At 38.8% G+C, this 21,385-nt stretch overlaps 2 protein-coding genes across 4 annotated transcripts; one reads left to right on the top strand and one right to left on the bottom strand.

The window, feature by feature from the left end:
* Positions 1–1,708: 1,708 nt before the first annotated feature.
* On the bottom strand, positions 1,709–12,738 carry flcn (folliculin). Of its 2 annotated transcripts, none has more exons than XM_059340054.1 (12): positions 12,336–12,738; positions 11,964–12,176; positions 10,791–10,949; positions 10,466–10,687; positions 9,297–9,463; positions 9,107–9,198; positions 7,345–7,508; positions 6,508–6,621; positions 3,982–4,105; positions 3,767–3,892; positions 2,620–2,722; positions 1,709–2,337 (listed from the first exon to the last, which is right to left on the bottom strand). In XM_059340054.1, exons 2-12 carry the CDS (start codon positions 12,174–12,176, stop codon positions 2,130–2,132), a joined length of 1,692 nt encoding a protein of 563 aa, XP_059196037.1. In that variant the 5' UTR covers positions 12,336–12,738; the 3' UTR covers positions 1,709–2,129. The 2 variants fall into 2 exon arrangements, with proteins under 2 accessions (XP_059196037.1, XP_059196038.1); XM_059340055.1 differs by having other exon boundaries at positions 10,803–10,949.
* Positions 12,620–21,091, top strand: leng9 (leukocyte receptor cluster (LRC) member 9). 2 transcript variants are annotated; one of them, XM_059340052.1, is made up of 8 exons: positions 12,620–12,870; positions 13,173–13,300; positions 15,550–15,643; positions 17,555–17,679; positions 17,799–18,125; positions 18,243–18,492; positions 19,264–19,381; positions 19,470–21,091. In XM_059340052.1, the coding sequence occupies exons 2-8, from the start codon at positions 13,177–13,179 to the stop codon at positions 20,130–20,132; spliced, it is 1,701 nt and encodes a 566-aa protein (XP_059196035.1). In that variant the 5' UTR covers positions 12,620–12,870; positions 13,173–13,176; the 3' UTR covers positions 20,133–21,091. The 2 variants fall into 2 exon arrangements, with proteins under 2 accessions (XP_059196035.1, XP_059196036.1); XM_059340053.1 differs by lacking the exon at positions 12,620–12,870 and adding an exon at positions 12,933–13,089.
* Positions 21,092–21,385: the final 294 nt, after the last annotated feature.

The raw sequence follows: 21,385 nt of genomic DNA, 5'->3' as shown, positions 1-21,385 counted from the left end.
CGCCCTCTCACTACTGACCTAGAATCTTCCTGAACAGCCTAATTTGAGCCACTCCTCTCTCCCTCGAAACTGGTTAATGGATAAAGCGGGAGAGACACTGGCCTCCTCTTCTCTCTCTCTCTCCCTCTGGCCACTGTGTGTATCCTCACTCGGCTCAAAGTGAAAGTGCTCTGCTGGATAGATTGCTTGTCTGCTCCCTTTAAGTCTCGGCCCCTCCCACCGACACACGTTTTACCTCACTATTGACTGACCCGGCCCCCTCCCCCGCGCTCCCCACATTCCCTGACACCCACCCTCTCACCCCAATCCTCCCCCCTCCAAACCAGGCCCAAGGAGGCTTAGTCATGCAGTTGGAGCGTATGTTTTTCATTTGGACTCTCCCCCACACCTCTGTGCCTATGTGGATCCCTGCTCTTTATCCCTTTAGAGTCAGTGCGCAATATCATCCTGTTTAATCATCACATGATCTGCCTTTTTTCCCCCTCACAAATCAACAATCACATTCCTTGAAAAACAGGATTGCAACACGTCGTCGCCAGAACATGCAAGTCATTCCATGTGTTGCAGCTTTCTGCAGTCATTTCTGCAAAAATCACTTCCAAAGAGGTGCTGAGAGTGAGAGTGTGACGTCTAATATTGGGAACAGCTGTCATCATCCCGTCTGTAACGTGTTGCTGTGTCCCCTCAGGTCGTGTGAAGCCTCGTGTTATTTTGGTTTTCTGATAGATGTCAGAAGAGGACGTAATTACTAATGAAAGGAAGGAAGTACAAAGTTCTTCTTGTCAAAGAGGACTTGTTCTTCTGCGAGTCCTTTTCTGGACGCGAGCCAAAGGAAGCAAGACACTTTCCCGAAGTCCCATCTCTGCAGAGGGGAAAGGAAACTAGAGAGCAGCAGCGGAGCATTAACACTCCCAGAGGCATCATCAACTCAAGACCTCCTCACATATACTATGTGTTTTAATGACGGCTATAAATATCCAGTCATTGTGCCGTCTTCCTGTTGCGTACATCGCTTGCATATTCAGGGGAACTAAATGTGTAACTAATTTGTGTGGATGCTGCAAATTGTATTTGGGCTTTTTTTTTTAGTAAAACTTGCAAAATGAAAACCAGATTTCAGAGGAAAACATAACAATGGAAAGTTTAACTCTATTACACAGTAGCAGACGATCAATACCGAGAAGTAGATTCACTTTTCAGAAAGAAAGCTAAAGTCAGTCAATCCTAGTGTTTGAAATGAATTTGGACTACAACTTTTAATTGCTTTTCTTGCATAATCACGACACGTAAAAGATAAAAAAAATAAAAAGCACCCAATTTAAACAAAGCCGTATGTTGCTGGATTTTATTGACTGAGTCTGCACGCTTCAACAAAGCAACAGGCTCAAATTAACTTTGGTATGAAAAAAGCTTTTCAGAGGATCTGTGTGCGACTGGCTCATTAAGAAGCCAAAAATCCTGCTGATGTGGTCGCCTGTACTGGAGCGAGGCCGTGTTATGCAACCACTTTGTACATTTCAGCACACAAGAAAACCTTAAAAGTGTTGTCTTACACCACTTGGGGCCTGTTGGCTGACGGCCACTCAAACAAGTGAGTGGGAGCTGGCAGAGAAACGCTGCTCTCTCGTCTCCTCCAACTCCCCTCTTTATTCTTCCTGTTCGCCACAAGATGGAGCCAAGTGTGGAATTAAAAAATATCATCAGATCAAACTGTTCATACTCTTTTATTTCATTTTAAAACATCAGAAAAAGAGTAGACGAAGTGCAAAGTCTGTCTGTAATAAGTTAAACTTCACATATTAGTATAAAGAGGTCTTGTACAATAATTCCCTTTGACAAACAAAAGCCCTCATACATTATCCAAACTGACCGAATGTGTTAATCTGTGCAGGATAATAATCAGGGTTAGGAACAGGTGATTTCTCATTACTTAAAAATACGATAATGGATGAGCTTTCTGTCTTCCACTCACATTCCTCTTTCATCTCACTAAAAGTCCCCAAAAAGCTCAGAAAAATAGTGTTCAAAGGATTCTTGCTTTCACTTTCCCTTCATTAGTATTTCCCCCTCTTTCCAGCTCCCTTTTCACCTCTTCCTCCTCCTCGTCCTCCTCCTCCTCGCTCTCTTTTTCACTGGCTGGGGCTCCTCTCCCCTCCTCGGACGGCTGTCATTAAATGACTCTTGTAGGTTTTGCTGAGTCCAGTCATCCAGAACTTGAGCAGCCTGACGTTGTCCTCCTCGCCCGGCCCCGTGGCGCCAAGGAGGGCCAGAACCTTCTGGGTGTCCTCCCTCCCTCTCCCGTCCACTTTGGAGAACTTGAACAGCACTTTGACTTTACTGAAAGACAGAGAATCAGCGTTGAGTCTTTTCTCTCACCTGTAGTGCTATTTATGAGTGTAGATTATTGGAGAGATCGGCCATAGAGATGTCTGCCGTCTCTTCAGTATAATAGAACTATATTGGACTACGCTCGTGGAGCTCAAAGCACCAAAAACAGATTTGGAAACAACTCAACAGCAATGACGCTTTCCAGAAATCATGACCCGGTTGCTCACGTCCCCTCCCCCCTAACTCATGTTGCAGGTGGTCTTCAATAAGAGTGAATGGGATTTTACTCACTTCATCCACTCTTCTTTTAGACACAGCAGGCAGTGAGACACGACGTCTACGGACAAGTTTTCATTAGACAGAGCCACCTCCAGCTTGTTCAGTAAAGTGGGACCTGCAGGAAGAGCACAAAATAGTTTGACAGTTAAACATTTGATAACTCTTTAAAAAATGTTTTCTGAAAAAGCACTTCGTTCATTTGATTCACAAATAATTGTACAAACTTAAAACAGAAATTAATGCAGTATGTTTTACTGCCCTTCCAATGTGAGGTTACTTTTGTGTCTTTATTATGCAATAAAAAATGACTAAAGAGCAAAACTACTAGCACTGTAAGTAAAAAAATATTTCATTGCAAAGTAAATCATTTTGTGATTAAAAATGTATTAATGTGAGAAAAAAAAATTGGTTATACATTTTTAATCACACATTTATTTTTAGCCATTTAACATTTTCTAATTGCAGTTTGGGAAGTTTTGCTCTTAAATCTATTTTTTTGATTGCATACTAAAGACACAAGGTTTGTTTTTATAACATTAGCTTTAATTATTTACAATTTTATTATTAAATTAAATATTATTTTATATTCTCACTTGTTGATTCTCACAAGTTGGCTTAAGTCCAGTGTACTGAGTCTACTTGGTCTTAATCCAAAAAAACATTTTTGGGGGGATTTTAAGGGAAAATTAAGCTTTCCATCATGTATATTTATCATATATTTTTCCATCCATTCTTTGATGGTGTTGGCAAAAGGGATGTTGTTGTTTTTTTGTACTTTACGTCAAAAACCTGTTGACAGAAGAGCTTTGAATCAAACAGGGTCGAAAGATAGGCTGCAAGCCAAAGAACAAATCAGGTTTTTGGTGCGAATCCTGGGACAGGGCATGTCTGAACATTTGCCTTTTTCACATTCACCTCACATCTCACTTAAATAAACTTACATAACCCAACTCTGTGTGTATTTAAATGCTGATTCAGATCCAAATTATGTTTTTAGAATGTTTTCGGTGATTAATGAAAATGAATTAGTCAGGGCAGAGTGGTAGACATATGCACTCTTTGCTTTTGATGTTTGACCATAAGGCAAAGTATTTTTCTGACCTCGAAAGTGGCAGCAAATGTACAGCGACTATTTATAACGTCAGGTATGCACGCTCACCCCTGTCTGTGGGCTGTGTGTTGGCACTGCCGATGGTGAACTGATAAAGTGAGGAGATATCGTCTTCACCCACTGCTGCGAACTGACAGCTCCGCTCTGAGCTGACATCCACCAGCACTGAAAACTCTGCAGGACAAACAAATAACAAAAGGTATAACAAACACCTTTATGTACAGGCCTTTGAGGTTAAATACAGTGATCCGTCACTCTTGTACCTGAGGAGCTGACGTGTGTTGGAATTGGCACATCTGGGCAGAGACCCAGGAAGTTGCATTTGTAGGCCTCCTCGTACTGAGCGCTGTAGGGCACCGAACGCACACAGCCGACTGGGAGCAAAGACTGATGGGACACAGGACAGAGATTCAGATTATAAACATGGTTTGCTCATGCTGCATTCATGTTCTTTTCCTGAAATGGGAATTCAGTGCGACCATGAGTTGTGATGTGGAAACAACATGGACTCTACAAAGAAGATGTTTTATATTTTATACCTCAGAACATTTAAACACGTTGAGAGTTGTTAAACCACTAAAATGTAGTCTTAGCTGACTTGTTTTCAGGATTAATGCTAATAAATAACTTTCTCTAATTTATCTAGGTCATTCTATAGGCGTGTTTCCATTAGGTATTTTTCCCTCTAGTGAGCTGCTATGGGTGTGACTTGGGAGAGAGGATCCGCCCAACTTCACCGGTTAGCGGCTCAGGTAGCAGCTGAGAAAGTACCTGCCTCAGGTAGGTACTTCCTGAGCCGCTACTGAGCAGCGATTTCCTGCATGTGTGATTCATTTGAAGACCGGTGCAAACTGGAGGCTGAGGGGTTAACAGCTCCGACTCTGATGACTGCAGCTGGGAGAGACTGCTGTAGGAAGGCTGGGCCGATTGTGAGTGCTTTGGGATGGGGCTACTTGTTAAGAAGAGTAGGAACGAGTCTCCAATAACACCAGAAAAAGTTGCTAGATTTGTTGCTAGTTGCTTTTTTGAAAAAGAGTCGCTGGAGCGGTCTGAATAGTCGCTAAATATAGACAAAGTCGCTAAGTTGGCAACACTGCTTGCCACGTCGGTCTGTTGTCACATTCAGACTCTGTTGGTCAGCCGCTACAAAAGTACCTGTATGGGAACAGAGGCCGAGGGGAACTAACTAATGGGCGGAGCCAAAACACTCGCAACACACCGCTTTCCACAAAGTACTCAGTGGAAACACGCCTTATGTGAACAGCAACTAATGATTACGACCTAATGCCATATCGCAAATTTGAATATGAACAAATAAGTGACATGCAATATATAAATTCTTAAAAAGGTTTTTGCCATCAACCCAACATTTACTTAAAGCTCCACAAGTCGTGTACCAAAATTCTAAAGGACTTGACAAGTTGTTTTTCCAAGTTAAATCACTTAATTATTCACATGAATCTTCACAGTCGGAAACTCATTTTCAAAAATATTATAAGCATGTTAATGGCCCTGATTTTGACATGTCACAGTAGGAAAGTCTCAGGTAAAAATAGTAAAATGAACGAACGCTAAACTCCATTTCGCTGCTTTGGTTTGAGGGTCCTGGCATTGTGCATGCTGGCTCAAATTCACACGGTCATGGCTGACAAGAACAATTGAAAACGACTGAGTCATAGTTTATGTTACCACGGATTTTCCCATAATGACAAGGAAAAAATTCCACTGTGAAAAAGAGCTGGGGAAACATACAACAATGTAACTCTAATCTGTAACAATTGCAAAAAAGACATATATTACAACACTTTTAAGGTGATCACAGAAACATTACCCTCAAATATCTTTCCACAGTGTAAACCAACAGTAATCGTCTCATGAAAACAGCTACATGCTCTGTCTCGTTTGTGTATTTTGCATGGAAAGACGAGTACAGGCAAGGACAATTTCAAGGCGTGTAATGGAAGCTTAAATAATAACATGTCTGCAGGCAAGTATTGGGAGTGAGAAAAGCAAAGGTGAAGGCACAAAAGTATCTTTGTGGAACCCAATCGAATACAATCAGTTTCTATGACATCAAATATGGTTATACAAGAAGGTATTTATCATTTTAATCAATCAAATTTGACAAGTACTTTTCATAAACTGCTAGCAGGCTTGAAAGTGTTTTCCTTTAAAAACTGATCCTTAAACGAATCATGTGTAATAAATGTTTCTTTAGTGCTGTACAAAAACACCCAAATCTATGCTTAAAATAGTGATATTTCAACAATCACTATTTTACATGCCTCATTACCAATAATAAAGCGCTCAATAAAAACATTTAATCCGGCGCTCCTGAGTGCACCTGGTGACTCAGTCATGTGAAAACTTGGACTGAACTGCAGGCTGTTTACACAAAGCAGGGAGGAGACGATAAAATGGTTTACATGTAAATAGTTTAATGTGCATGGCATGTGGAGCCTGCATTTTTCTCCCTGATATGGGTAACACTTGAAATTGACGCTGAAATTGTCTTATATAGATTCCATTTTCAACCCAACTTCTGTAAAATAACTTTTTAAAGAAATTCAATTAGTTTTTTCCTTTTCTATAACTTTTTCCCTACTTCCAGCAAGGATTAAATGACTGCAAGAGTCACAATTGTGTTATACTGCACTGTGTTTTACTCTACAATGGCTGAACTCGCCCTCAGAGGTGTTATCACTTGTCCTAAGTGATATTTACCCACATCACAACACCACCATCTCTTCTAACGAGGCAGGAAGGGATGCAGCAGTGGAGCAAACTACCTTGAGCACTGTGAAAGCTGACTGGATGAGCCCGGGGTCTGCGCCTCTCCATATGACCTGATTTCCCATGAGCACGTGCCACACTAGCTGACGAAACTCAGCAGCCCCGAGGACCTGCAGAACAAATCAGACTGTAATGTACAACAGCTCACAGACACGCCACATGTGCTAGTGTAAAAAATGTGAAATAATGCCTACAATAGCCATCAACTTGTCTTCAACTTGTTTTAAAGCAGAATAAACAAAAACACAATGCATTATTATAATAATAATTATAGTAATTATTTGTCCAATACGGACTTTCTATAGAAATCACATGCAATAATTCAATAATTCACACTGTTTTTACATATATACATATTTGTACATTACTTCAAATGATGTCTGTATTTCCATATTTCTATTTTTCTTCTATGTGTAAATGTCTTCATGTGCTTTAGACTTGTTGCATTTGTATTTGATATTGTTGTATATTTAGTGTAGCATCCTTTTTTTCTTCTTCTTTATTATTCTTATACAACAGCAACTGTAACAAGCAGTTTCCCAATAAAGTCTTTCTGATTCTGATTATGTTGTTATTACATTTCTTTGTGAAAATAAAAAAAACATAATCCATGTTCTCTTCCTGTTTTTTTTAAACTCTAATTGGCAACTGAAACATAACTTTTTTCTCTCTTTTATTGTTATATATATAATCTGCCACTACATGGACCGTTAACTAAAATATATCAGATTAGTGCCGTAAAACATGAATTCTTGCACAAATATGTGAGGAAACAATAAAAATATGAGGTTTCAGTTTTCTGTTCAGCAAGCTGAAAAAGTACCTAAGTTTACCTGTCTCAAATGCCTCAAGGACCTAAATTTCGGGCCAGGTAATTCATTTAACTTTGCATCATCACACAGGAAGTCGAGGCCCAGGTCGCTCTCTGACAGGTGCCGCTGTGGCGTGGATCCGCCTCCTTCTGCTCCCTCCCAGCAGCTCATTTCCTCCTCTTGCTCTTTTGCAAACCGAGAATGACACGAGGACAGAAATAGTGATGACCACATGTTTTCAAACTATTTACCAATGTGGGGGAAATTCCACAGGAATTTTTTTTTACACAAGGCTCATTGTATATCACACCATATATAGTGTGGAATCTTATTTTCTGAACTAACATCACTGTACAATCTCACATCTCATCTATGACTCATAATGTATATTACAGCTTCCTCTGCAATAGACTGAGTCTGAACAACATTACAAGATCAAATAGAAACTATTTGTACAAACTGACATTTAATGTATACTGCTTTAATATTGATGATGCTTTTATTTTCACGTGTTGTATTTCACGTGTATCACTATATAACTGTGGTAAGTGCTACAGAAATAAAGTGTATGTACTCTCACTATTAATAAAAGGAAATAGGGCATTAAAATTTCACAACCTAAGAGCCGTGCCGGACCCGGAAATATCGCTGTAAATCTTTTAATCACTTTCTAAATCTTGACTAATAATTGTGTAAACACTTTCTGGAAAGGCAGTGTGTTTGAGTACAATGGCTCACTGAATAACCTTGTTTTTTTCCTGGTCTCTACACTGACTGACCCAGTGAATCATACTTTCACAGGAGACTTTTCAGACTGATGATAAAACCATGGCACTCTGTGGAAGCACATGACATCTGGTGATATCATCCTCCAGCAAGAGGCCGAACCTTGCCTGGAAGCCAAGACGTGTTGAAACATTGCCAAGTTAAATCATCTTCCTGTTTGTGTTATGCTCTATGCCAATAGACATATTTCATCCAGTTACAGGCTTGAACAGATGTTCAATACGAAAGTTAAGTCTTTCTAGAATTACCACCTCATGGTTGTAGGCCTCCACCAATGAATCAAGTTACAGTTTAAGTCACATGTCTGTTCAGACTCAAAATATATGTAGTTAAAACCTTTGTAGGAATTTGATAAAAGGTGTATTTTATCATAATTAGCATATGAATTCAAGAGTTAAGGCCAAAAGCGTGTTTTGAGAGGTCACAGTGACCTATGGAAATTTCCCTGTTGTGGGACTAATAAAGGAATATCTTATCTTATATTATGACCACCAAAGTTTGTGATTGTTTGTGCCAGATCTGAAGAATTTCCTTCAAGGCGTTCCTGACATATTACATTAACGAGAATGGGATGGACACCTCACTGTCTCATTTTAAATCTCTTCTTAAAACCCACCTCTTGTCTTTGGCTTTTGACACCACGTAGAGTGTTGATTTTATGTTTTTATGTGTATACATGCATATTTTATTTTGTGCGGGCAGTGCATTTTATTTATTTTATTCTATTTTAATTGATATTATCTCATTGTATTTTATTGTTCTATTGTTTACTTCATCTCTTTTTTATTTTGAATTTATTGTGTTATCTATTAATTGTTGTGGAGCACTTTGGAAACCTTGTGTCTGCTAAAATTGTGCTATATAAATAAAGTTGATTGGATTGGATTGGATTGGATTGGACAGACAGACAACTTGAAAACATAATGCCTCAGGTGGTGGCTATCACCAGTGTGGAGGCATGAATATCATCCCGTTTGATTGAAGACAGTGTCACTACCTGTCTGTCTCTCTATGAGCACCAGTGTGTCCTCAGTGGGGGCGCCCTCCAGCAGCTTCTCTGTCAGACGACAGCCACATGCCTTCAGCAGCCTGGAGACAGACGTAAAAACAAGGATCCACAGGTCAAGGTGAGCTGTTACAGACAGCAGCTTGTATGTCGCAGTGAGACTGACAGAAGATGGACTCACCAGCTGAAGGAGGAGTGCAGGCTGGCCCACAGGTTGGGATGCTGGGTAAGAGACGTTAGTGAACGGGCTGCGTTGCCGCTCCTTTGGTGTGGAAAAACTGCAGGTGAGAAGACACTGTTCATCCTCACGGCTCGCTGAGGACAAACTCCTTGTTCATTGTCAAACACCTGAGGAGAGAACAGGAACAAGGCGTTAGGTGCCCTTATAGATACGTGCCTAGGGCTGGGCAATATGACCTTAAATATCTCGATTATTTGAACATTTTACTGTGATTACGATTAATGACTTACATTTTGTTTTTGTTTTTTTTACCAAATAGTTCACTGATATGGTCTCTTCTATAAATATGCTCAACTATTAAAGCTAGATATTTTTCTCATGAAAGACATACAGTCATGGAAAAAATTATTAGACCAATGTCTTGTTCATTTTAATGCCTGGTACAACTAAAGGTACATTTGTTTGGAAAAATATAATGATAACAAAAAAATAGCTCATAAGAGTTTAATTTAAGAGCTGATATCTAGACATTTTCCATGACCTTCTTGATAATGGTTTTGGTTATTATCAAGGAAACCATGGAAAATGGCTACGTAACAGCTCTTAAATCAAACTCTCATGAGCCAAAAATAGCTCATTGTTATTATTATATTTGTCCAAACAAATGTACCTTTAGTTGTACCAGGCATTAAAATGAACAAGAAATTGAAGAAAAGGGTGGTCTAATATTTTTTTCCATGACTGTATCTACATACCTTTGTGATTTTAAAGAAATAAAGTAAACACAAACAGATTAACTATTTTGTGGTTATTTATAGAATATTTCGAACTGAAATCAAAGCATCGCTTGAAATGAAAACGTCACATTTTAGATATGAAGTAGAAATCAACTTCTCTAAAACAGTAGAAAATAAATAACTTGTATTTCTTGCGAACAGTTTTTCTGCAGTGTTTACATTTGACTTCTATTTGAGTAAAAGCTTGAGTAAAAGCCACTCGAGCCCTGAAAATAATAAAAATAATTGCCATGGGCAAGATTACGTGGGTAAGAGGCTCTGAATGTTGGTTTCGATTAATTTTTGTTTAACTGCCCAGCCAGATACGTGTCTGTGGAAAAAGTCACATTTCTAGACTGAATCAAGGCATGTTGTGTCCATGTGTGCACCTACCTTGAGGGCTGTGCTTTGCAGGCTCTGTATAGTGAGTCTAAGGTGGCGTAACAGGAAAGGCCAGGAGTTGATAAGGTAGATCCTGTCCATTGCTACCATGACAATACTGTACCAGCGCTGGAAGCCCCTGGCCAGGCTGTCTTTGATAAAGAATGTGTGTGAGAACACAAAACCGTGCTGCTCATCACCAAAGAAAATTGGTCCCTCACGGCCGGGACACACCTGATGAAGCAGACGGAGAGGAAATAGGTAGAATGTGTGTGGGGACAGAGGTTTATTTGGTGTACGAGATGTGTGACTCACACACACATACATGCAGACGTACGTCGCTGTTTACCTCACAGCTGAGGCTGCGTACGCAGGCCTGACGGACCACGCTGAAGAGCTGTGGCTGTCTGGGATGCTGGTGGCTCAGGAAGCGTATACCTGTTTCATCATCGATGCTCATAAAGCCTGGGTGAGATGCAGGAAGAGATCGACATCCCTGTGAGGCGAGGATTGGAGAAAATTACCACTTTAAGAAAGGTGAAAAGGACTCTAGACTCGGCTGCATACCAGAATATTAGAAAATACTTTCTACACAAATGATATCATTTTATTCTGGAAAAAAATATTAGACCACCCTTTTTCTTCAATTTCTTGTTGATTCGACCTGAACTAAAGGTACATTTGTTTGGACAAATATAATGATAACAACAAAAATAGCTCATAAGAGTTTAATTTAAAAGCGGATATCTAGCAATTTCCCATGGATTACTTGATAATAACCTAAATCATTATCAAAAAAAACATGGGAAATGTCTAGAAATCAGCTTTTAAATTAAACTCTTATGAGCTATTTTCATTTTTCCAAACAAATGTACCTTTAGTTGTACCAGACATTAAAATGAACAAGAAATTGAAGAAAACAAGGGTGGTCTAATAAATGTTCCATGACTGTATATTTAAACCCCATAATTTAATTTGCTTTCACTTGTGTGATCTTCTTTTATAATACATATTTCATGAGCACTGTTGGAGGAAGCAGGCCACACAGTTACACACCACACTGTTGCCTCATAGCAAGGGGGTCACAGGTTAAAATCTGGGCTCTTCTGTGTGGAGTTTGCATGCTCTCTGAGTGGGTTTTTTCCCCACAGGTTCGGTTTAACTGTTGGCTCTAAATTTCCTGTAGGTGTAAATAAAGAGCGTGAATGGTTGTTTGTCTCATGTGTCAGCGATAGACTGGCGACCTGTCCAGCTGGGATCAACTCGCGACCAGACTTTGGACAAGCAATTAAGGATAATGTATGAATGTTAGAGGAAACCTGAGAGCCAAGATTTTAATTGCCAATGACTGCTTCTTGACTGACAATAAAGAAACCTTGACAGTTATATTATATAGCCCTTGTGTAATAATGCATTAGATAGGTAGGGGGGTTGGTTTACATGGAGGCAAATTTCTGATAAGTTCATGATGAGTTGAGATTCTGTACTCAACCTGTTGCTCTGTGCTCACCTCACACATTTCTCCTCTCTGTGTGGCCGAGCTGTTGGCCCTCATGGTCAGCCCTTCACCTTCCCGGTCACCATCTCGGTCCCTGTCCCCTGGGACTGGAGCACCTAAATGGGATGAAGGGGATGGGGATGGAGGGTGCAGTGCCTCGGTGCAAAACAACGTCCGAGGCCCATGGAGCTCACAGAAGTGACAGAGTGCCACCAGAGCATTCATCTGAGAGGAGATGGACAAGTTTTTCAAATGTTTAATAGGCTGAATATATTTGATGACAGCATTAATAAACAATTCAAAACATAGCATTTGTTTCTGGCCAGTCACTGACATGTTACACTAGGATTACTTCGTGGTTATTACAACTAATAATAGTCTTACCTTCAGCACAGAGCCAACTTCCACAAATGACTGGTGCTCTATGCTACCTCACAAAGAGACATTCATTGGTCGCAGCGTCCAAAAAAAACATTATATAAAAAGCAGCATATTAAAATAGAGAACTCAAATCTTGATTCAGTCTGTTTCACATAAAGCCATGACTCTCAATGTCTCAGATTGAGGTTTTCTTCCCTTTTCTTGCTCTGTTTTCTTCTGTGCAGCTGCTAAATGGCAACAACAGCTCCTGTCACATGACGCGGAGTCACGCGCTCGAGCACAGATGACGCATGGCAGTCAGCCGTTAGAGCTTTTTCGCAATTTTAACAAAAATTACGAACATTTGTGAAGTAATTTTAAAGCGTTAAGAAAGTAAACTAACAACAGATTCATTTGCGAATATCAGACTTTATATAATGTTCCTGGAAAGGCATTTTTGGCCGATGACATTTGAAAAACTACATTACCCATGACCCCCTGCGCGACAATACACTCAGGGTCAAAGTGCGATACAAAATCAGATTCGTGTGCTTCTTCGGTTAGTATGTCAAATATTCTAAAATATTTATACATATCCGGTGATTTTTAATGCTTATGTCATATCTAAACATGACACTTAATTACTTCAGGGGTTATTGAATTTTAAAAGGTTCTTTTTAACGTTAAATGAACAGCTTCCGCATTTTCCTTGTTGCTGTTGACAACTTAATTTTTGAGTTTTAGGAGTGTCCGGTTTTTCTTTGTCTTTGTATGTCAGGTCAGACCAGTAAAGCAGCAAACATCACAGTGGCACAGCAGACGTTTCTGAAGTAACGTTGCCTTTTTAAATCACATATTTAGAGGCATGGCGTCAGACGGAGTGGTGGTGCTCTCAGATGAGGGGACCAACTTGACAGACACCCCCCGTCCAGAGGCAGGGGTCCCCGCTGAGCCCACCTGTGAAAGAGACACCTTAAAACCCACAGCAGGTAAATCACTCTGATACACAGTGACTGTTCAGATTGTCAATTGGCGACTATCTTTATGTGAGGTCTATGATACACTGACAATTTTTTTTGTCCCTACACTGAAAAAAATTGGAGTGACATTTACTTGAAAAAAAAAAACTAGGCAAGTTTTTCCACACAGAAAGTGTTTGTTTCTAATTAATATTTATTTAATAGAACCACTTTAAAAAAAATGAAAATATACAAGTAAATTCACCGATTACATTTTATCAATTACATTTTACTTGGAAATATCAATTAATTAAGCCAATGAACTGGTTTAGTGAATATTACTTGGAACCAATGATTCAATTGACATTACTAAGTAATGCACTAAATGAAAATTTGCTATTCTAAAGTAAAAGCACTGAATTCATATTTCTTTATAGAATTTATATAGATGATTGAAATAATAATTACAGGGCCAAAAAAACCCTCCTTTTTAAGTGTGTAATTATTATTTTAATTATCTATATAAATTCCACAAAGAAATATGAATTCAGTGCTTTTACTTTAAAACAGCAGTTTTTCATGTAGTGCATTACTTAGTGATTGTTTGTTATTATGTGTCCTCAGTTTTGTATGTAAATTGAATCATTCGTTCTAATTAATATTCACTAAACCAGTTCATTGGCTGTATTAGTTGATATTTCCAAGTAAAATGTAATTTAGGGACATCGGCGAATCTGCAATTTTGGGTATTTTCATTTTTAAAAAAGTGGTTCTATTAAATAAATATTACTTAGAAACAGCCTGAGTAAAGACTATAAACACTTTCTGTGTGGAAAAACTTGCCTAGCTTTTTTTTAAGTAAATGCCACTACTGAAACCAGTCTGAATCTATTGTTCTATTCTATCTAAGTAATTTTCTCTGTCGTCACAATCCTCAGTCTGTGATACATTTCTGTGTTACTGTGATCAGTTTGATTTCTGGTAAGTTCTTAGTTGTGTTATCATGTGCCTGTCCTGAATCCCCTGAGAGGCGGAGCTGAGTGAGTGTGGTGACCACTGTAATGACAGCCCACATTTTCACTTTATGCCTCGACTGGAAATGTGTCTGGAGATCAGGAAGTGAGTCAAGAGCTGGCATGGTGTCCGACCTCCAGATCAGTCAGATTTGCTATCTTGATCTCCCTTTGATGTATTACTGATTGGAAATCCAGACAACTTTCCCAGGAACAAAGAATTTCCCAAGTATTATTTCACTAAGTCACTTTTGGTCTGTTTTTTTAAACTAAAATCTTATGACTGGAAGCATATGAAAGGCGCTCATGTTCTCACATGACTTGGTCAACCTGTGCTATCTCATTGGGGAGGGAGATATTGCAGCTAATAATTAAAAGATTTGAAGCGTGAGTCACCTCCAGTACTTCTATCTGTAAATAGCAGTGCAGGGTGTGTGGTACGCGTTTGAGTTTACAGGCAACCACGTTCCGACTACTTGGCTGACATTTGAGTCTCCGGGGGCGAATCACTGCCACCTGCTACATGAGTTGTACTCTGTGGTAGTGTATTAGAGAGGAAATATAGTGGTGTTTTTCCACTATCAGTTCCCTTTTGGTGATTAATCATTTACGATTTGAATTGTTAATTGTAATTTCAGAGCTGTTTCGGATGTGAAGGAATCTAGTTTAAAACTTGAGGGCAGGACATTAACGTCTTTGAGTGATCAGTCACTGTTCAACACATCTCTCTGGCATGAACGCTCATGCAGGGGTCCAACCCAGCCATGTATTGAAAACACGTGCAGAAACAGATACCCCATTTCCTGCTCTAAGTTTACATTTTACATAATACTGTTTACAGTGTAATATTTTAATTTATCCAGCCTGCTGGTTTAAGTAAAGCGAAAAAAAAAAAAAAAATCAAAACTCTAAACGAACGTCCTCCCTATTTTAGGGAATTTCTAAAATTTGTTTTTTTCACAGGAGTAAATTATTATAAAATACCTATAAAATGCCAACGTGTTCTTTCCTGTGCTCCTGTACCTGGACCTGCAGGCTGTTGAGTAGGAAAGATTGGCTGATCATGTTTGTTAATATTTTACTACAAGAACTCTCAACCTATTGGTGTGAAATTACAGGGCAATCATCCCAAAACCTTTAATTACCTGCACAAATACTTATATTTTATTAAGAGGCAGCTCACTTTGATTACAGTATGTCATTACAGTTTTATTGCACGCCCATGCTTACATTAATCCTTTCTCTCTGTTGCTCTGTTATTGACAGAATCAGCAGAACAGGATGAGAACGGAGTCACCGTTTGCCGGTTTTTCCTGATGGGAAAGTGTCATTTTGGCCACAGATGTCGTTTCTCTCACAGGTCTGCTCACAAACTTTTAGTAACTGCAACAATTAAAGGGGTTTGCAAATGATTGTAGCACCAAGGCGGCTCGCAGGAAATATCTGGCTGCCTGAATATTAAAGGATAGGTTCACATTTTTTAGGCCTATCCAAAAACAACAGCAGTAAAAAAAAATTTTCTCTTAATAATGTAGACTCTTTACCGATACTTCCATTTAACAAATAAAAAAAATGGGTTTAGTGTTCAACCAAAATAACTAATAGTAAAATCTCAATAAAATAAAACAATACAATATAATAATAAATCAACAGTAAAACGTTAATGAAACAAATAAAAAAGAATAACATTTATAGTAATGATAATAATAGATAAGCATAAATTAAAATAAATAATGACCACTTAATTATAAAATCCTACAAAAAAGCAACCAAGACTAAATAGATCAATAGTTTTTAGTTTACATTTAAAAATCTTAATATTTTCAGCTCGTCTCAGTTCCTCTGAAAAGCTGTTCCAGTTGAAAGCAGCATCGGCGATTTTTGCTCTTTTTGCTTTGCTTTGTGGAACAGAGGAGAACCAGAGGATCTGAGGGACCATTTATTTATTATTTCTTTTGTAGCATATTTGTTATATATATTTTTTATAGTATTTTCATACATTTTTGTATTTTTTCTATTTTATATTTGTGCATATGACTAACTGTCTCTGCCTTTATTTTTGTCTCTGTTAATATCTTTATTCTATTCAACAAACACCTGGACACATGCCTTGTAAGTGAAGACCTACTCTGCATTAAACCTTTCTCTGATTCTGGTGTAAAGACTTTAAAATAGACGTCTCCTTTTGGTCTTAGTCAGCACTTGTTCAGCAGAATTTTGAGTTAATAGCAGCTGATTTATTGTTTCCAGCAGTGGACCAGAAAGCAGAGCGTAGTCTAGCCTGCTAGTTATGAAAGCGTGCACTCAGTCTCTTGCTCAGAGACAGAACTGTTATTGTGGCTCCTGTTCATACTGGCAGCCAAGAGATCCTTTCTTAAAGAAAGCTCTATAAAAGTGATAGTGAAGCAAATCTAAATTCTTTATTCTGCAACAATTTCAGCCACTAATATCTCTTTCATTGTACTTGTGGGGATATCAGTATGGTTTAAGACAAATGTGAACCTTCAACCAGTTATTGCTAAGAGTCAGCTGGTTACAGAGAATGAATTGGAATTGTCTTTTTTTTTTAATGATGACGATAATAATGATAATAATAATGACACTATACAGAGCATTTAACATACTTATATAGCTCAAAGACCTTCAAAAATAAAAATAAAAATGCAACACAATTAAACAAGGGAATATAAAACAACAATAGATTAATTAAAAAAACAGATCATTAAGTATAATAAAAGTGAGAGAAGTAGTTTAAAATATTAAGATTGACATTCATTAAAAGACAAATTTAATAAAAAGATTTTCAGCTGTTGTTTACAGAGTCCACATGTTATATATTCTACTATAGCTTTTGGTAGAGTATTCCATAACTTTGGAGCATACTTATTTACTACATAATTTCTTTTTTAATAACTACAACACTGAAGAGGTTGAAAATAATTCAAGCACAACAGCTAACATCAAACTGACGGCAGCCTTAATGCTAATTTCTGATCGCTAACCTCAATCTGTGAAGCGTCTTTTGTAAATTGAAAAGTATTTAGTGTTTTTTTTTGTTATTTCTGTTGGTCAATCAGTGCTCATAGTGTATACCAGACAGACTCTGACACTTAGCCATGACTAAATATGGGAGCTGTTCAAAGTTCATCGTGCTACATGAAGGTTAATCTGTGTCAAATGGAATTAAGACTAAGAGCATTTTTCTTCCATCTGTCATGTTTCACATATCGACTCTGACATGTTTTCCACTCTTGTTGCTCTCTGATGTTAGTAACCCATCCACAGAGGATTCAGGAGCTGTAACACCTGACCCGGATGACAAACAGGATGAAGAAACGACAGAAAAACACAAGAAAAAAGTGAACAAAGCATCAAAGCCAAAATATGAGACAGAAGGTCACTTCATATTGAGCTAAAAATTCTTATGTCATCTGATAATGACGACATTTTCTTAAGAAGCTGATTCACTTTTTCCTCAACATGATTCTGTTTTTTTATATCCTACTCTTGTGCAGTGGTGAACAAAAAGCCTCGCATGCGCACAGCAGATGATGTTATTTCTCGGATCCTGTGGGATTCCTCTGTGGAAGGATCAGAATTTGTAGTGGGGTATGTGGACCGGTTCCTCGGGGTGCTGGAGCGTCCCTTCAATGACTTCAACTGGGACACGGACCCCTGCGACTGTGATTACTCCTCTGAGCTGGCCCTGCCCAGACACAGGATCCAGTACTTCACCTACAGAGGGCACCGCGTCTGGGACCGCCACAGCAGGACTGACAGGGTGTTTGGCTCCACCGGCCAATCTCTGGCTCCCCCCTTTGGAGGGGAGGAGGAAGTAAAGGGTAAGAGAGGACCCTTTATTTCTACCCCACCTTACATACACAACCAAAAACAAAACGTACAAAAGCCAGTACAATCTTACCCAATATAACTGTTTCTAATACCAAAAAATTTCACAGAAGTCCAAGAGCAACAACAGGACGGCCTTGACACAACAGAGGAGCAGCCACCTGCTGTCAGTGGGCAGGAAGGGAATGAAACGGAGCAGTGTGCTCAAACTGAGAACAAACATCTGGAAGAAGAGAGGCAGATGAAAACTCACACTTCTGACGCAACACAGCCAGCCCCAAAGTGCCGAGGAAACACTTCTCAGGAACAACAGGAAGCAGCAGGAGGAGCAGCATGTGTTATGGAGGAGGCTGAAATTAGGTCTGGTGTTCATCTTCATCCTTTAAATTTAACTGAGAATAATTTAACAACTCCTGTACACACCAAAACAGCGTTTTAGCTGTCTAAACTCAGCCAGTCAGAAGTGCCTGTGGGAAATTCTAACAGGCATTTCTACAATTTTCTGATATTTTAACGACAAAAAGTGGTCAATTTGATTAAATAACTGAAAAGTGCACATGATATTACACCCATCCGATGCTGTTTGGTGGCTGTGAGCCAAGCTGCTGCTTAGGTTTACTCACCTTGAAAACTTAAGATTCAGACGTTTGATGAAATCTTGCATCCGCTCAAAATATATAGTTAAAAACAACAAAGTGTATTGCAAAATTGTTGCTTAAAATGGATAAATAGTAAATTTATCCCACATATTTATACCACAACACTGACAAATGCACAAAGAAGATATGATAGCATTGTCAGGTGGCTAAATGAAACAGACCGTTACCTTGATTAAAATTACAGATTTCTGAGGGTTTGAATATTGTTGGAAACAATTGGGATGATGTAATTACACATCTGAACAAAATATATAAAATAGGTCTAGTGGGTTTTTTTTACACATTTTATGTGGAAAGTTGCATATTATACCTTTTTAAATGCGTATTAATATGTAAACACATTAAATATGTATTCCACATATTTGGAATATAATTAACACAATGACATAAGATTATAAGTTACTGTTCTGTGTTCTATGATGATACTTTGTGAAAGCAATCTTACAAGATACTTTCCTTGTTTTGATTTCAGACCTGAGGCTTCTACAGACCAAATGTCTGTCTCCCAAAAAGAGGGCACATGCGTAAAAGAGGAGGGTGGGGAAGAGGCAGAATGGAAAGAAACCTGGGACAGCCATGAAAATGAATTGGTGGGTACAACACAGTTCACCCTGAAATACAAACTCCTATTGTAACATTTCAGGTTAACACATTGATGCTCTCCTCTTTGATACACAGAGCTGCATCGGAGCCCTGGACATCGGCGAGAACCCCTCAGCACCTCTGGAGCAGAGAGAGGAGAAGCGAGGGGGTCGTCCGCCTAAAAAACGACCCACACACTTCATCACCTTTCGAGCCAACACTCCTGGTATCCTCTCCTCTTTCCAGCAGCTGCAGGAGGAGGTCACCTCCCTCCTGCCCTCCTCTGCCCCTCACTGGCAGACCGCCGCCAGCCTTCACGTCACCATGTGCCTCTTGAAGTTGTCCGGCCCGGCGGAGGTAGCCGCCGCTGGGGAGATTCTCCGAAAGTTCGCCCATTGGGATCGTAACCCTCCTGTGGTTCTGAGCTTCCCTGTGAAGCTTAAACATTTCGGCGGGAAGGTGCTGTACCTGAGCCCGCAGCCTCAGCTTCACCTCCAGCAGCTCAACAGTGGCCTGCAGGAGGCCTTCAGGAAGGAGGGCTGGCTCCACAAGGACTCCTTCAACCCACGCTACCACCTCACCCTGGCCAAGGTAGAGGGCAGGGAGGGAGAGAGGGTGTTTGAAGGGGTCGGGGACCTGAAGTTGGGGAAGGGTTTAAATTTTGGCCGTCTGCCTATAAACACCTTACACCTTTGTGCCATGGGAATGTCCAGAGTAGATGGTTTTTATGAGACCGTGTGCTCAGTAACTCTTCGATGAGTGAGCCATTTCACATACTGTACACACACTACATGCATGAATGTTCAAACAATGGGAGCAATGCCACTGAGATTTGCACTAGCCATGTGACCTTATCAGCCACATCTGATGTTTGTGTTTTAATTGCGTTATTAAATGCAGATAAAATGCACTTCTAAAGGTATCCTGGTTCAATACTAAGATCCCACTACACTTTAATTATAATCTAATTAAATAATATATTTATTGTCCTTAGTAAATACATTTTTATCTGTTAAGGAGCTATGTTATTTGTCATATATTGATGTTTTTAAGATTATACAGGGATTACAGGGACTTGATAATGCAAGCTGATACAATACATCCAGAACTTGCTGAAAGCACAAATTTTTACTTTGCCTGCCTGAACAGAAGAATATCAAGACTAAAAACAAAAGCACTTAATTGTCTTACTTTTTATTGGTTTAGTTGATAGAAGTTAAAATGCACAATAAAGTAAAGTTTCAAATATAACACATAATTCAAATTAAAAACTTACATTATTATCAATCAATCACTCGATTAAAGTGATAATTTTCCAATATTTCACCACAGTGTGGGTAGTATAAGTGGAAGAACTGTGTTTCACTTTCTTCCATTTTTTCCCCGCTCATTCACCAGCCAAAATCCGAGTTTTGGCTGGTGAATAACCAGACTGCCCACAGAGCTGGTTGAAAATCACCAAAGTTTCACTTTAAAAGAAAATCACTTCTGTAATTCAGTCTTCTCCACTGTTCAACTCCAATTTTTGAACACTGTGAAAAAGATAATAAAAACAGATTGCAATTATTTGCCAATCTTTTGTGACCTACATTCAACTCAATACAGTACAAAGACAAGTTATCTAATGTTCAAACTGGAAAACGTTTGTTTTTTGAAAATGTATTCACAAAATTTGTGCATTCTGTTTTTATATGGGTTTTAAAACGGGGTCCAAACCAATCTGCTATATATATATATATATATATATATATATATATATTATTTTTTTTTTTTTTCTCATGAGTAAAGTAAAAATGTAGCTTTGTTCACTGTTGGTTAAACTAAGGGGCAATTTGAAGACATAATTTAGAAATTTTGTTATTCTATTTTAATTTTTTTTATTTTATTTTTTACAATTTCCTGGATCATTTAAAGAAAATCTTCAGATTATTTTGATCAAAACAACATTAGTTGTCTAAATGTAGCCTTCAGTGTAAATTAAGGCTGCACAATTATTCAAAATTATATACAAA

The sequence above is a fragment of the Centropristis striata genome, chromosome 8 (assembly GCF_030273125.1).
Source record: "Centropristis striata isolate RG_2023a ecotype Rhode Island chromosome 8, C.striata_1.0, whole genome shotgun sequence".
Classification (NCBI taxonomy): Eukaryota; Metazoa; Chordata; class Actinopteri; order Perciformes; family Serranidae; genus Centropristis; species Centropristis striata.
This window is presented reverse-complemented; position numbering and strand designations above follow the sequence as displayed.